Raw genomic sequence first — 15,720 nt, forward strand, 5'->3', positions numbered from 1 at the left:
GATCAGAGTAGTCCAAAACCACCAGTCTTACAGCCCAGTAATTTTACCTAGCAGTCCATAATTTCCTTAGAAGCAGCCACTGGCTGTGCTTTGGCATAATTTTGTGTTGAGGAACTGACATGATTGAGATAGGTGCAAATGATCTGGTTTTTTGTCATATCCAAGTTATTTGTCTTTGTGCAGACATCTCTGGAGGAACATGACCTTAGCCTTACCCTAAAATGGGTTTTCTGATGCCAAGAGGAAAAAACCTATTACTTTCATTTGTAGGGTCACTGGGGATTTTCCATCTTTAGAGAAGGGGTTTTTCATGAGTGGCATGAAGATATTTTTTCATTCATCAATGGAGAAAGCATATTACAATGATAAAGTTTGGAGAGCAATCATCAAAGGGCAAAGAAGTGGTTCAGAAGATTCTGAACAGCATGGAGAACTCAAGTTCTGAGCATGGCAGAGGTGCAGTATTCTGTTTGTACACGGTGTGCTTTGCTCAGAATGGTTCCATTTGGTTCGTAGCAAAGCCAGAGAGAGGAAGACTCTAGATGAATGTCAGGATTTCCTAAGTGGGAGGTTTGGCCCGGTGAGAAGGGGGAGTACACCTAGAAGCAAAGTTGTGCTGCTTCAAGAGCAGTGGACATTGGAAAGTTAGAGAAGAAATGGTGCATCAACAGAGGTTATTTGGGTTCTGGGGTGCTGTGAAGCATCTGGCACCTGCAGGACACAACTCCAGGGTTTACTGAGCTTGAAGCTTCCATCTGGACCATGAGGTTTAAGAGCTGCTGATGGACCCATCCTTCAGGAATTAACTTAAGGGCTTTTTAAAGCCATTTGCATCTTAGCCAAATCCTCTGAAATCTCTGGGCAGTTGCCTTCATCATGTACCTATTTGTTAAAAAAGGAAACAAAACTGCAAATCCTTCTTCATCCTCATGTATTGTATTTGCTTCCTGACTTGAGTAAGGACTCATCCTGCTGTTCCCTGTTCTGCAGCTGTGTTTTGGCACATTCTGTAATTACAGCAATCCTATCAAAGAGGTTTAAAAACACAGAATCAATTTGTAACTTTATTTTACAAGTGGTGCCCTCCAGGCCACCGGTGCTCCTTACATTTGCCTGGGCTGTGACTGAAAAGTGACCTTGTGAAAGTTTTCATCCACACTAAAATGAAAATGTGCACAGTCTGCCAACTGGGGTATGGTGCAAGCTAACAAAAGGTTTGATGCAGATAAACTTTGCTCAGTTACTCTCCCCTGTGCTTGTGTAATCCTCCTAGGCCGTCTTTTACAGCATCTTTTACTGTTACCTTGGATTTTTAAATTTTTTTTGAACTCTTGTTGGCTTGGTTTGAACTAGATGGCATTCACCTTCAAGATTAATTCAGTTTCAGAATAATTATTTTATTTTCCAAGCTTTAGAACAGAAGCTGTTCTCAGCACATGGCCATCACTTCATCACAACTATCTGTGATTCCTGGAGCCTTGGATCAGTGCTAAGACAAAGCAATTATTCCACTCTGCAGGCTAAAACCAACCCAAATACAAATGGAAGTTCCGCCAAAGTCCTTTATTGTAGCCCTTACATGGCTGAGCTGCCCTCCAGAGGGGTCTGAGAGAATCCTGAACCCTGGAGAACGTGTTCATTTCACAAGATCCTTCACATATTTCCAGCCTTCCACTGTGTACTCACAGGCCCTGGTGGGAGCTACAGACAAGGCAGACATGACTGTGTGCACTCCTGCAAGGAAAGCAGAGAAGAATTACCCCAAGATCATCATTCAAGCCAAATTTCCCAATTTCCAACACCACCATTGCAGATCTCTCTAAGCCCTGAGCATTTGTGACAGAAATAACAACTTCAGGGTCTGTACATGAGCTAAGACAGTTACAGGACTGAGCTCAGTTCTTTGTTTAAGTCCTGTTTTATTTCTGGCCTTGCCACAGACTCCATGGGTGATGCTGGACATGTCACAGTTATCTGTGGATTGTGTTTCCCCACAATTACATGAAGACTCTTTGCTGCACCATAAAACCTATATATTACTAGGTATTTATAACATGCTTTGGCCTTCAAACAAAAATGTCTAAATTTCTAATAACAAAGGGAATGCTCACCCCTTCTGAAAAGCCAAAAACTTAGCTCAGACTCAGTTAGTGAGGAGTTATTTTACCTTTATTCCAGGAAGCAGAGAAGGAAAAGTCAATTTTTGGAGTGGATGGGAGCTAGAAAGAAAGAGAGAGACAAAATATCAGCACTCGAAGGGTTTCACTTCGAATTCACATCACCTTGGCAAAGCCTCTTGACCTCAAATCTCAAAAATACTTAGGTGCCTACTCTCCATAAGCCTCAAAAGAGACCAGACATGATGCTTAAAGTCTGGGCTTTGCTCTTTCCTGCAATACAAAGTAGGTGCAAAAGGTAGAACATATTATTCATGTGCTCCTGAAAAAGCATCTCCATGGCTGTCTCTGTTAGTTTGTAATTGTTTGTGATATGAAAACTCTTCTCAACCTTTAAGCAAAGGTCTCTTATTTTCTGAGGATTTTAAAAACTAAGAACTACTCATAGAGGAGGGGCCTCTTCAAGCAATTTAAATTCAATTTGAACTGTGAAAAATTGGGAGGATAATATTTTCATTGTTTTTCTTAAAAACAAGCAGGATCCTTCAGAAGAAAACTACAGAGTGAAATACCTCCCAGAGCATGTTTGCAGCCCCCCCTTGACCCTGCATAGGCTGCTTACCCCTCTCCTTTGAAATAACATCTGTGAGCAATGTCTCTGCCCCAAATTTAGCATTTTATTTGCCTTCCATTTCAATCCTCTTCAAAATATTTGCCATGTGAAATCCAGTTTCAACAGTAAAACTCCTGCCAGCCTCACTGGAATCAGAATATCACCCCCCTATTTTCTCTTCCTGATTCAGAGGAGCTGTTTGTGTTGCAGGGATCACCTGAGCAGCCCTTACCTCCCAGCCCAGGTAATCTGTCCACTCTTGGATAGCTGGAGGCAGCGTTTCTTGAGCTTTTTTGAGTGCTTCAGCACCTTCTATGCCACTGCCCAGCAGCCCCTGGTCATATGCCACGTACACAGCAGCTCCAGCCAGGCCTCCTTTGACCAGAAACCTGAAAGAATTGAAGCACAACAGTTCAGTTCTTGTTCTGACCATCAGTGCATCTCTCTCAGTGGTTGTGACTGCCAAGAGGGTATCAGTAAAGAAACCTCATGTCTTATTGTAGGTAGAAATCAGCAGAAAAATACCTTCCTATGTTCCTTGCATTCCCAGGACAACTATTTCCTGTCAGCCCCTTGAAACTACTCCTAATTCATATTTTATCAGTGATGGTTTTCAATATAAAAATGAGAAAGTGTCAAATTCCTCGAGAGCACATGCCACTTTTTAAAGCCTGAGAATCACTGGCATATTCCTCTGCTAAAAGCAACTAAAGAATTCTGCAGAGGGCAAACCATCCATGTTAATGATGTGGTTCTTCCTGATAAATCTGATATTTATCTAATAAATCTGACAGCCACCAATATCTTGTTAAGCTCATTACAGCCCAGTGAACACCTGGCCATGGTGCTTGCATTGCCAAGGCTTTTAAAGTTTCCCTGCATGATGTGCAGTCACCACTTTTACAGCTGTGATGGCAACCTACGAAAGGGAAGGGAATATTTGGCATTTATTGGCATTTCTATTACAAAAGAGAGGTCTGAGGTGACCGACTTCCCCAGACTCACACAGCAGAGATGTTTTCCCTTTAAAAAACAGCAAAACAAGGGGACAACCCAAAATTTGGCAGACAGTGGTACTGCAGTAGTAGGACATAGGACAGATACAAGACGGCTGAGAAGAGAGAACCAATTTTTAAAGTCGTGTATTCACACGCATTTCGGGGAAAAGTGATTTCTCTGCTGAAACGCACTGCTGGCCCCCAAGGATACCCTTCCGCACCGCCTCGCCGTGGGTGTACCCACGGCTCCGAGCCCCGCGCTACTCCCAGCCTTATGTTACGTGTCCATGTCCGCAGACAGCGGCAGGGCCCTCCCGGCGAGTGCAGACACACGGGGAGCTGCGGGGGCGGGCGAGGCCAAGGGCGCGGAGCGAGGCGAGCACAGCCGAGGGACAGGGCCGGCCGCGGGCCTGGGGACGGGCCGGGGACAGCGGCGAGCACTGAGGGCCGGGTGGGGAGTACGGGGGGAAACGCCGTGCGGAGGGTGCGGGAGGGCCGGGCCGGGCCGGGCCGGGCTGGGAGGGCGGGCAGGGCCCGCGGGACTCACTTGACAGCGGGCAGCAGGCGGGCGGCCATGGCGGCGGCGGGGCCGGGACCGTCACGTGCGCGCGCGGCCCCGCCCGCCCCGCCGGCGTGAGGGGCGTGAGGGGGCCGGGCAGGGCTTGAGGGGTTGGAGGGGTGTGAGGGGCCGGGCAGGGCTGAGGGCGTGAGGGGATCGGGCAGGGCTTGAGGGGCGTGAGGGGTGTGAGAGGGACGGGCAGGGCAGGGATGAGCAGGGCCGGGCAGCGCTTGAGGGTATGAGGGATGTGAGGGGACCGGGCAGGACTTGAGAGGCTTGAGAGGGACGGGCAGGGCTGAGGGTGTGAGGGATGTGAGGGGACCGGGCAGGACTTACAGGCATGAGGGATGTGAGGGGACCGGGCAGGACTTGAGAGGCTTGAGAGGGACGGGCAGGGCTGAGGGTGTGAGGGGGCCGGGCAGGACTTGAGGGACGTGAGGGGGCCGGGCCGGGCCGGCTGAGGGTGTGAGGGGGCCGAGCGCGGCTCCTGCGCCTTTGTGGCGCTGTCCCCGCCGCTCGTTTTGTCGCGCTGTGTCGCAGCGTGGTGGCGGAGCAGCTCATCCTGCTGCTCTTATCCAGACAAGGCTCCGTCCTGTGGGCTCTGCCGCCGCCTCCCTGCCGAGATCCGGCTGCTTTGGGGTCACTGCTGCCAGCTGTCATTAGTCTTTAATGAATTTAGAGTTCTCTAAGATTTCTTCTGTAGGCTCTGAGTGCAGAGCGCTGTGGGAATTGCCGGTGAAAGATCCTTTTTATTCATGACCAAGGTGGATGTGGCTCCCGGGGGAGAGGCCCCTCAGGTGGGCTCTCTGTTCTACAAAAGCCTTGACGTGCCACTCCCAGGCTGGCTCCAGGCATCAGAGAAAGGAGAACACGGTATAATTTTGGCTGAAGTGCTCAGCTTCAAGACTTCACTTTTTTCGTTACAGCTTGGAGGGATATGAAGCCAGTTGGAAAAGTGCTTTGTGCTACAGGGGTTGTAGCTGGGCTCATAGCTTTCTTCTGGAAAGATGACTTTAACCCAGGTAGGCTCACCAGGGGGATGATTTCAAGCTGAAATATAAGTCACACAAGGGAAGATGTTGAATTTCCAAACTTTGACTGATGGTCTCATTCCTGCCCATAGTCTTACTAGAGTTGGTGGCCCCAAAGCAATGTTTCATTCCCAGAAACAAAGAGAAACTTGAAACAAAGAGGAAGATGAAATGGTCTAAGAGCAGGGATCCTGCTGTCTTTGTGGGGGAAAAAACGACACTTTGCTACTACCTTGCTCTTTCTATGTTTTGGTTGTAAATTCCTTGGTGTCAAGAACCATCTCTGTAGGTGTGCAGTGCCTGGCACAAGAGGGCTGATACATCTCCAGACTGATGGCAAGGAGTAAATGATATGCAGAAGGCACATAGCCCGGTTTCTGCTTTCTGTACAGCTTCTCAGAAGGTGAAAAACAACTTAGTTCTTGAAAGATTTTGGTCTAGCAACCCAGGCTAGGCCCTGTGACACAGCTAGCTGCCATCATCATGTCATTGCATCACCAGTCCTGCCTCTTCTAGTTTTGGAGAAGCACCAGGAATTTTGAGCACTTAGGTGAATCTTTCTTTTTTAAAGCTCTGCCAGTAGTTAAGGGCAGCTCCTCTGCTGCTTTCTTCACTTACTTCTGTGTCTTTTGTTCTCTTTCCCATAAAAAAGAGAGCCTGTCTGGTGCCCGTGTTCTTGTGACTGGAGCCAGTGCTGGGATTGGAGAGCAGATAGCATATCACTGTGCCAGATTTGGTGCTGAAATTGTGTTGACTGCCAGAAGGGAAGCTGTGCTGCAGAAAGTAAGAGCCTCCTCCTTGTATGGGGGAAGACATGAGAGATTCAGGCTTTTACCAAACCAACAAAAAAATTAGTTGTCAGCATGATAGATTTTCCTTTGGAAATGTTCAGCATAAACCCAGAAGAGAAGAAGAAGATGCAAATACAATGCCTGAGCTTTTAACTGCCTGAACATTTATTTATACGAGGGGATGGTGTGAAGCTGCATCAGGGAAAGTTCAGGCTGGACATTAGGAAAGTGTTCTCCACTGTGAGGGTGATCAGTCCCTGGAGTAAGTTCCCCAGGGAGCAGTGGTCATGGCACCAAGCCTATCAGAGCTCAAGGAATATCTGGGCCACATCCTTAATGATATGGTTTGGTTTCAGGGAGTCCTGTGAGGAACAGGGATTTGGATTTGGTGATCCTTATGGGTCCTCTTCAATTTGAGATACTCCATGAACTACAATTCCTGTGCAACATTGTGAAGATTTTCAGAGTCCAAATTGTTCTATTTGTAGCTGTTTTGTTAAAAACTCAAGACTTTTTGTAAATGCTTTTCGACCAGCTCCAACAGTTGAGACTTCTTCAACTTTATGAAATGGGACAATATTTAGAAAGGGTAACTCTAATTGTGGACATGTGTGACTTCCAAGGAAAGTTTTTCACTGTGAAATGGTGCAAAAGGTGAGTTGGGGACAGTGAGCATAATAATAGCTCCTAATGACTGGAAGGCATTATTTCAGCAAATAGCTAAAACTGCATATCATTACCAGGCACATTCACACACTCAACATAGCAAAGGAATTATGAAAGATGAATTCTTTTCCAGTTATTTTGGAAAAAAAGAGAAGAACTTAATGTAAAGCATAACCCTTGTTCCAGAAGATTTCCCCTGAAGAAGACTGGTTTTTTTTCCAGTGAATCTTGATCCTGTCCCAAAGTAGATCGTTTAAGCAGACAGTTAAATAGAGGTAACTCTTTGCAGGATGCAGATTCAAAGTCTGGATGCAGAATGAGCTCTCCATGGCCCAAACAGCAGTAAATTTTAAATTAAAGTGTATCTCCGTCCAGAACTGACTCTCACTGACTGTAGTATGTGCTTTATAGTGCCCTTTCCCCCTAATCTTTTTTCAAATAGTTTAATCTTTGGGGTGTGTTCTTTTTCAAGGTGATGGAGAAATGCCTGACGCTTGGAGCAAAGAAGATATTTTATATCCCTGCAGATATGTCTTCTCCTTCAGAGCCTGAAAAGGTGGTTCAGTTTGCTGTCCAAAAGCTGGGTAAGCGTCCTGAGCATCTCTTTGGCTTTCAGGTGTGTGCACTGTTCTCATTCTAGTAGGAGCTTCCTGCTTCAGTTCCCTGAATGGAGAAAGGTGTTAAGGACATAGATGTACCACCAGAGCTAAGTTCTGATCCTGAATCATGCTGAAACATCATTTCAGGGAGTTATTGTCAAAGTCAAACAGTTTTCCTTTCAGTTCTACTCCTGAGGAGCAGTCAAAGCTGCTCCCAGATGGGCATATTTAATCTGTTTCCATGGTTAAAGCACTTCCCAGCCTTCTGAGGGAGTGGTTGAGCCCTCCTGGCATTTCTGAGCTTGCTGGTTGATGGTCAGGGATGGGCCCCTTGTGTGACTGCTTTTTCTGCTCTGCGAGGGGGCCTGGATTACCTCGTGTTGAACCACATCGGCACCAACCGCTTCCAGGAGTGGGCTGGAGATGTGGAATACACCCGCTGGCTCATGCAGGTGAGGCTTCCCAGCTCCCCTGGAGCTGAGCCTGGCTTCTCCTGGGACAGCTTTACAAGCTCCAAGGCAAATCCATGTCTGTGGCAGGGGTTGAGAACAATCCTTTTACTTCATTCCTGTTTGGAGGCTTTGTTGCTAGAGAGGTGTTTTGCTCAGATGTTGTACATTTGTGAAGAGGAATGTTTGGGAAGAATTTCAGACTTCTTCCTTCTGTCCTTCTTACTTCCCTTTAGCCCAGGAGTTTAGGATTGATGGGCAGTTCCAGGCAGTTGTGTTTAGTTCAGGAAGGTCTCTAAGTGAGCAGCCAGCACTTCCTACTGGTCTATGGCATGTGCACAAATGCAGAACACAAAGTTGTTTGAAATGGTGTCTGCCATTTGAGTTTCTGTTCACAGATTTAGAGTTTTCCTGTAGAATCACCCTGGTGCCAGGCTTTGGGGCCATGGAAACGAAGAGCTGTTTTCTTGATTCAGTCTTTTTCATTCAGGTGGGTCATACTAGTTTCTATTTCATTTTGGAAGGAGGCTTTTTGCTGGACAGTGGGGACTTAGGTAAGACATTAATATAATTTAAGAGAGCAGTCAGACTCTGAAGAGATGCTGAATTTTGTGCCTCATTGTAGTCTGAGCGGAGTCAAGAGAAACTTAGAAGGGGAGCAAACAGACTCTGGAGTCTTTGGTAGGGATTGCAGAATAAAGAAAAGCATAAAGAAAAAGCAGGGACAACTAATTGTATTCTTGTCAGGAAATGTGAATGTTAAAGCCCAGGAATAACCTTTGCTCTGAATCTTCTTAACTGCCTTTTCTGGAATCTGAAAGACTGATGGATGCAATGTTTGTCCCCATCTTTACAGATGATTTCTCTCACTTTATGTTTGAAAAGGCAATTCCAAACCATGCTCCTTTCCATTTCTGACCACTCTACTGACTTTCTTGGCTCATGCTTCCAAACCCTCTTGCTTCTTCCATGTCTACATTTATCATTCCAGGTGAATTTTTTGAGTTATGTGGCTCTTGCAACAGCAGCTCTTCCCACCCTGGAGAAGAACAGAGGTGTTCTGGTGGTTGTTTCTTCCCTCACAGGTTGGTGACTTTACCTGGAGTAAGTGCTGGCCTTCTGGAAACAATGATTCCCAGTACTGTTCATATATACTGTTTATATTTCTGTTATTCAACTCCTAAATATATTTTCAAACTGTGCTTTTCACAGTATATAATAATAATAATAAATACATAATAATATAGTAATCTGTGTTCTAATATACTTACATAAAGGGAGACTCACATTACAGAACATGAGTTGATACAGTATGACAAAGCCTGCATCTTCTCTCCATGGATCCTCCTTACACCCAGTTTCCTGGGGTTTTCCATTCTCTCTTTTCCCTTTCCAGGGAAAATGCCCACTCCCTTCACCACTTCTTACTCTGCCACCAAGTTTGCACTGGAGGGATTCTTCAGCTCCCTGCGCCACGAGCTCATCATGCAGAAGAGAGATGTGTCAGTCACACTGTGCATCCTGGGCCTGATTGATACTGAGTCAGCACTGGAGTACACCAGGTATGAGTTTGTGTGCAGGAACACATCTCTTCTTGAAAACGTGCAAAAAAATGCACAGCAACTCTAAGAGGGTGTGTGCATCTGCCTGGGGAGAGTGCAGCTGCCTGGGCACACCACAGGGGTTGTTCGTTATGGAGCCCTGTGGGATCAGCGTGCCCAGCTCGAACCCCAGCAGGGGCTGCCCGGCTCTGAGTGACCCTGCGCCGTTGCCTTGCAGGGGCAAAGTGCACCTCAGTGCCTGCCCCGCTCCCGAGGCCGCGCTCGCCATCGTCCGGGGCGGAGCCGCTCGGGCACACGAGATTTTCTACCCGCGGTGGCTGCAGCAGCTCTGCTGCCTCTGGGCTCTGGTCCCCAGCAGCGGGAACCAGGTGCTACGGACTTTCTATAACTACAGCAGTCCCTGAGGGATGCCCAGTCTCATCCTATAGCCCTTCTAATCACATTCCTGCCATCCCACTAAGCATCCCACTCAACCACTGCTGTGAAGCAGGGCAGCAGTGGTGGCAAAGTCCCATTTTCCTAACATGACTCATGGTCTGTCATCGTGCTTCAGCCATGGTTCTGCTGCTGTTACCCATCAGTCAGAGATCTTTCCCACTTTCACTCTGCCTTAGCCCTCCTCCCATCTCCCCTCCTCCTTCAGCCTCACCTCACTTTGACAGCATCCAGCCTTTGCTCAGCCCCAGCTTTAACCCCCGTCTGTCTGCACAGGATGTCCTGGAATGGCTGTACATTCCTGGGACATCCTTCCTCCACTACTTTTGGATCCCATGAACCCTCTTGCTTCCTCTAAGTAGAATTTTTATCTCTATTTTAATTAAACAAGTTTTTAATGTGTTAGTGTTATGAGTTGATGCTTCCCCTGTGAAGAAATACTGGTCCCCTGGATTCTGTGGGCCAAGGCCTGTTTGCTGACCCTGTGTGACCGGTTAAATTAGCCCAGGGCTTTGGCAATGTCTTCAAGTGTAAGCATTACCTAAAAGCAGGTGCAACTAACAACAGGAAGTAAAGCCCCAGGTACTTAGCAAGTAAAACTTTTATTAAATAAATTTAGGATTTTTTTTGACCAGAGTGAGGAATTTGACATTGACAAAGCTTGTATCGCACCTGTAACATTGTACAGTCACATCAGTAACTGTGATGGAAGAAACTGTAAATGCTTGTTTTAAACCAGCTTGACCTAGGATTCCCAAAGTCCTTTTTTTTCCCATTTTGCATTTGTTCATATTTTTTCTTTTTTTTTTTTTGTTTTGTTCAAAATTAGACTAAGTTTAAACTTCATGAAATTACTTGTAGCAGAAATAAAGTACATTATACAAATCACATACATAATAGATGTTAAGTATAAAAATGGTATTTACAATAAGTAAACATGGACTATAGAAACACACAGACTCTCACAGCTTCATTCACCTCTCATAAACTCTCAGCATCAGACACAGAAGGGTGGTTGAGGAGATCTGAAGGTACTTAAAGGACTGTGCCACAAACACCTGAACAAAGGGCAAACTGGAGGAGAATGAGAGTTGGCTGAGATTCTCCAAAATCCCCATAGCTCATTTCAGTATCAATTGCACCAACTTTACCCCACCAACTCTCTTGTCCCTATTTCAATGTGCTCACACACCCTCACACACACGTTTGTGGTACCTTATCAAACTCTGAATATTGAAATCGTTCATTCCTAATCACTCTGGGGTTTGTTGGTCTGTTCTGCCTTGCTTTCCTTTCCTTTCCTTACTTTTGTAGAAACTTGAAGAGACTGTTCCAAACTGTTCAAGGGATGTGCCTTGTCAGGATGACACACACCCCCCACTCCCAGGGGATCTTTTTAAAATCCAGTTCTGAACTACATTCTGTGCTTTATAGTTTGTGTATATAGTGTATAGAGCTGTCCCTACATATATATATGTGTGTATATATATATGTATATGCTGCATAATGTATAATCTGTCTCTTGGAGGGGATGCTGGGGGGAAAATCCCAGAATGGAACCCTCTTTCATCCTATTTTCCTTGCATCTGCTGGGGAAAGCTTTGCAGCGGGTGCATGAGGAGAGTCCTCCTGCTGAATTCAGAGGGAGAAAACGTCCTGTGTCATCTGGAAGGAGAACTGCCCACTCCCCAGTGCTGGTATCCGACACAGGGAGGCAGTGTGCAGCCCCTGGGAGCCTTCTCTAGCTGTGCTGGAGATTGCATCTGCTCACACTCTCTCATCTTCTCCTGCCTTCATCAAGAAAATGCAGTTGCCATGGAGAGCTGTGAAACACGGATCTGTGCCATGTGTGGGGAGGCAGTGCAGTTCCTCTAAGGAAGGGGACTGGTTTCCTGTGCTTTCAGCCTAATCACGGAGTGCTCAGGGTAGGGGCTGGCACCACATCCCAGGAGCTTTGTCTGCAGAAGCCCTTGGAAAGGTAAGACAGCTCTCCGGATCCTTAACCAGGCTGGTGCTAAGGTGGATGAGTGACTCAAGCTGAGCAGCTGACTGTGCCCTAATCCTGGAGGAATGTATTTCTCCTTCTTGCTCGTGTGGAGCAGAGAGATGTGCTCTCTCTCTCTCTCTCTCTCTCTCTCTCCCCAGCCCACCCCCAGCTCCCTCTCTCCAAAATGTTCAGGCCTATCTGCAGTGCGTGCTGAGAAGACACTGTTGCAAAGGCAAACCCCTAATTTCCAATACCTCTTGCAAGCAGTCACTCTCTGAATGGAAAAGTTTGGTCCTGTGAGCTAGTTTAAAAAAAAAAAATAGAGACTGTATATATTTATAGTTATCTATGAAAGGGCCAGAAACAGAGCAGGAGGGAGGGAGGGACGGAAGTAAATTTCCACACATCACTGCAGTAACCTAGAGACACACCATGGGTTTGCTTGGTCCATGTTCTCCAGCCACACCCCGAGAGGAAGAGCTCCGTGTCCCAGGGGCTGCTGGTTTGCTGGTCCCTTTGCTTTGCACCACGTTAGCAGCAAATATGCGAGTCCAGGCGTGGCAAGAATCTTCCTCCTGGGCAGATATTGAGCCTTCTCTTTAATTGCATGTCTTGGAGAGGAGGGGAGGAGGAAGATGGGGTGGGTAAGGTGGGAAGCCGAGGAAGGAAAGGGGTGGTGTCAAAAGAGTCGATAAATTTACTGGCCTCTCTGAAAATCAACCTGAAGCAGAAATTCTTCCTCTGGACTTTCCCTTCACCTGAACAGAAATGGAGGAGGGAGGAAATTGGGAGGTTAGGAGGACATCTGTGCAAACCTCAGGCTTTGAGCAGCAGGATTCTGACCCAAATCAGATCAGCTCTCCCTTGCTCCCCATCTGTAGGCTGGCAGGAGCTGGCTCTTGGACAGCAGCCCATCAAGGGTGTCAACTTTTCTCTGCTTTTCTGTGATCCCTGTGAATCACAGAATTCCTCTTCTCCCTCTTCTCACCCCAGAAAGCACTGTTTGCAGACTAACTTCAGGGCCCATATAACAGCTGAAAACTACTGGGGTTTAATACTTTTTTAGGCAGTCAAAAGCTTTTTGGGAGCAGTTGGACAGCAGAGTAAAACCTTGCTTAGACCACACAGGCCATTGGAACCAACAGCCTGTCAGGGCACTCACAGGCCTTGATGAACTTAACCAGCCCCACCTGTCTGTCCACACTGCCCACAGCTCCAGAGTCTCCTCACAGCTCTGTGCCATCAGCCTTGGTCTGGCACAGTGTGGAAGTGCCAGTGTCCACCTGCCCATGGACCTGTGCTGTCCATGGATCTCATTACCTGGGCTCCAACCCCTGCACTGGCTTCCCACCTCGATGTTTATTATTGTCACATAGACCTGCCTGGCAATCCCTGGACTCTGACCCTGATCTTGACTCTCTGGCTTGGCTTTGGGCTTGCCCCATTGCCACAAATTTGCCTGCTGATTGCTGAACCTGGCCATCACCTCCAGGCCTGCTCTGGTCACCCAGCTGAGGTGAAGCCTGAGCCCCACCAGCTGTGTCACTGCCTCCACTGCTGGCCTCCCCCTCTGCAGGGAGCACTGGAGCCTGAGCAGAGCTGTGCCCTGCTGGGGACAGTTTACCTGTGCTGCAGAAGTGACTCCTGCTTGCTCACTGCTGTCAGTAGGGGTGGTTGGCATCCTTGGGCCGTTTTAACTGGACCTTCAAGCGTTTCATGCCAATCTGGAAGCCATTCATGGCCTGGATAGCAGTCTGTGCACTGGATGGGTTGTCAAAGCTCACAAAACCTGAAGGAAGGACACAGGATGGGTGACAGTGGCACTGCTGGTGCCATGCCCAGTGTGAGTGTCATTGTTATTATCAACTTCCCTTGCCTTCACTCACCAAAACACTTGCTCTGGTTGGTGGCACGATCCATGAACACCTTTGAGGAGATGATATTGCCAAAGGGCAGGAACATCTGCATCAGCTCGTTGTCTCCAAACTCCTGGGGGAGATGGTAGATGAAGAGATTGCAGCCTTCAGGACCTGCAGGTATGGGGGTGATGGAGGAGGACAAAACAAAGCCCCCAAAGGGCAGGGGAAGAGAAATGGGCTCAACTCACAGCACAGCACTGGAGGAGAGCCCTAGCACTGTCTCCTGCTCTGACCTCCCCTTGCTTGTCCCTGTCACTGGTCCCTCAAGGGATCTGAGGGCTCTTGAAGAGCAACTGAGAGACTCTATGCAAAACTGGAGAGCAGTTTCTGGAGAGCAGATTCTCTTTCAAAGCTTTCCCAGTTCCTACACAGGGTGCTGGACACAACCAGCTCTGTGAGTGTCTGGGTGCTGTTTTGCTGGAAGGAAATCAGCTGAGGTGAGAGCTCACAGCTGTCCTAGTCCTGGGAGAGTGGCAGACACTGCTGTGTGAAAGCTGCTGCTGTAGCACTCCCTGCAGCATTGCCTTCAGTTCAGAAGCCACAGCCTTAACTGGAAACCTCCTGGATTGCCACACATCCAATTTATGGGCTGAACTGGTCCTGTCCACTCCTTCACTTGCTCCTTAGGAGCACAAGAAGCTGCTCCCTTGCTGACACTTGCTCTACCAATCAGGTGCAGAGAGAGATTGCCTTTGCCTCCAAATTCTATTCAAGCCAGTTTTAAAGTAAGTTGAAAATAAATTCAATAAGCTATGAAGGCTGAAAAGAGAGGAGAGCACATTGGAGAGGCTGGTTTGACTGGTTCCACTGTGGTTCTGGCACCAGCAAAGAGGGGGATGAGTGGATCCTCTTTGCACAGGAAAGGTGCTGACTCTCATCCCCTTTGGTGTGGAAGGTGTTCCAGGGCCTACTGCCCCTCTGCACCTGGCAGCATCTGGCCAGATGTGAGGTCAGGAAACATCCTGTGATCCTTCCCACTCACTGCAGACATGTGGTTGTCTCCATACCCCAGCTCCAGCATTAAAGATCAGTGGACAAAAATTAGTGCTATCCCCTCTCCATTGTCTCTGTTGTGCAGAAGATGAGCTCCACAAATCCCACCCACACCACTGGACACCCCTGCTCCCACTGAGATCCTCACCTTCTCGCTGCTGCTGCTGCAGGATGGGAGGCTGCTGAGGGATGCTCTGTGCAATGGGGGTGATGGTGGTGGTTGGATACACAGCTGCAGCCCAAGGAGACAGAACAAACCGTTTACCTGAGGATCTGGTCAGCCACACAAGGGGCTGAGGGAGACAAGGGAAGCTGGTACCTGCATACTGCTGAACTCCTGTGAAGGCTGGGTGCAAAGTCTCTGCTACTGAAGGGCTCTGGGCTGCAGAGAAAAACACAATCAGAAGCACAGCAAAGGGAATCACTCATGCATTCTGTGTGTGTGTGTGTAGTGTTGTTTCCCACCCTCGCCCCCAAGTGAGTCTCAGTGCTTGGCTGGGAGGGAGCTACAAAAGTGTGGGGAATCCAGAAAAGAGGAGCTAACTGCAATTTCAAAGGTCTCTGCATGGTGGGTTTTTTTTACTGCTCTCAATACCTGAATATGGCACAAGGCCATTGGTGTAAACTGTTTCCAAGGTTGGATGCCCATTTGGGAATGGTACCACTCCAGTGAATCCATTGGAAATGGGTGCCACCAGTCCTGGCATGGCTGCTGTTCCCAGGAGAGGTGGTGAATGTAGCCCTGGAGAACAAGAAGAGAGGACAGCCCGTGAAAGTCAAGGTCCCACAAAGCCCCTGCTCCCCCCTTCCACCAGGCAAGACTGCTGTGTATGAAGCCATTAACTCTTCTCTTTGGCACATGGAGATGACAGACTGGAGCCTTCACAAAACGAAGAGGCAGCACTAGTGGGAAGAGTGTGAGAAGAACTGCCAGTCCTGAGTCTCAGAGCTTTGAGGGGGGAACATCTCTGATCTGACTTTGCACAGCACCTGGCAGGACA

The 15,720-nt window shown here is 47.8% G+C and overlaps 3 protein-coding genes across 5 annotated transcripts in view; 1 reads left to right on the forward strand and 2 right to left on the reverse strand.

The window, feature by feature from the left end:
• Window positions 1–1,548: 1,548 nt before the first annotated feature.
• On the reverse strand, window positions 1,549–4,331 carry MICOS13 (mitochondrial contact site and cristae organizing system subunit 13). Its single transcript, XM_041481825.1, has 4 exons — window positions 4,276–4,331; window positions 2,963–3,119; window positions 2,168–2,219; window positions 1,549–1,734 (listed from the first exon to the last, which is right to left on the reverse strand). Exons 1-4 carry the CDS (start codon window positions 4,302–4,304, stop codon window positions 1,637–1,639), a joined length of 336 nt encoding a protein of 111 aa, XP_041337759.1. The 5' UTR covers window positions 4,305–4,331; the 3' UTR covers window positions 1,549–1,636.
• A 306-nt stretch (window positions 4,332–4,637) lies between these two features.
• Window positions 4,638–10,157, forward strand: HSD11B1L (hydroxysteroid 11-beta dehydrogenase 1 like). Of its 3 annotated transcripts, XM_041481794.1 has the most exons (8): window positions 4,638–5,084; window positions 5,214–5,309; window positions 5,971–6,101; window positions 7,248–7,359; window positions 7,735–7,826; window positions 8,815–8,908; window positions 9,220–9,385; window positions 9,603–10,157. In XM_041481794.1, the coding sequence occupies exons 2-8, from the start codon at window positions 5,225–5,227 to the stop codon at window positions 9,787–9,789; spliced, it is 867 nt and encodes a 288-aa protein (XP_041337728.1). In that variant the 5' UTR covers window positions 4,638–5,084; window positions 5,214–5,224; the 3' UTR covers window positions 9,790–10,157. The 3 variants fall into 3 exon arrangements, with proteins under 3 accessions (XP_041337728.1, XP_041337739.1, XP_041337748.1); XM_041481805.1 differs by lacking the exon at window positions 7,735–7,826 and adding an exon at window positions 8,222–8,313 and having other exon boundaries at window positions 4,638–5,309; XM_041481814.1 differs by lacking the exons at window positions 5,971–6,101; window positions 7,735–7,826 and adding an exon at window positions 8,222–8,313.
• Window positions 10,158–10,242: 85 nt separating this feature from the next.
• CELF5 (CUGBP Elav-like family member 5) overlaps window positions 10,243–15,720 on the reverse strand; it is a 36,763-nt gene continuing 31,285 nt past the window's right edge. The window contains exons 8-13 of the mRNA XM_041481782.1: window positions 15,315–15,461; window positions 15,039–15,101; window positions 14,868–14,951; window positions 13,694–13,837; window positions 13,432–13,596; window positions 10,243–12,565 (exon numbers count right to left, since the gene is read on the reverse strand). Coding sequence (XP_041337716.1) covers window positions 13,469–13,596; window positions 13,694–13,837; window positions 14,868–14,951; window positions 15,039–15,101; window positions 15,315–15,461 — 566 coding nt within the window. The 3' untranslated portion in view covers window positions 10,243–12,565; window positions 13,432–13,468. The remainder of the gene's footprint in view (window positions 12,566–13,431; window positions 13,597–13,693; window positions 13,838–14,867; window positions 14,952–15,038; window positions 15,102–15,314; window positions 15,462–15,720) is intronic.

The sequence above is a fragment of the Pyrgilauda ruficollis genome, unplaced genomic scaffold (assembly GCF_017590135.1).
Source record: "Pyrgilauda ruficollis isolate IOZ18807 unplaced genomic scaffold, ASM1759013v1 scaffold115, whole genome shotgun sequence".
Taxonomy (NCBI): Eukaryota; Metazoa; Chordata; class Aves; order Passeriformes; family Passeridae; genus Pyrgilauda; species Pyrgilauda ruficollis.

Bases quoted from the DNA above. Each gene is read 5' to 3' on its own strand.
- MICOS13 (XM_041481825.1), bottom strand. From the start codon at position 4,304: ATGGCCGCCCGCCTGCTGCCCGCTGTCAA. The intron at 2,220-2,962 runs GTAAGGGCTGCT...CTTTCTTTCTAG, and splicing joins CAGATTACCTGGGCTGGGAG to CTCCCATCCACTCCAAAAAT. The intron at 1,735-2,167 runs GTAAAATAACTC...CTTTCCTTGCAG, and splicing joins CTCTGCTTCCTGGAATAAAG to GAGTGCACACAGTCATGTCT.
- HSD11B1L (XM_041481805.1), top strand. From the start codon at position 5,225: ATGAAGCCAGTTGGAAAAGTGCTTTGTGCTACAGGGGTTGTAGCTGGG. The intron at 7,360-8,221 runs GTAAGCGTCCTG...TTCTGTTCACAG, and splicing joins GTTTGCTGTCCAAAAGCTGG to ATTTAGAGTTTTCCTGTAGA. The intron at 8,314-8,814 runs GTGGGTCATACT...TTATCATTCCAG, and splicing joins ATTCAGTCTTTTTCATTCAG to GTGAATTTTTTGAGTTATGT.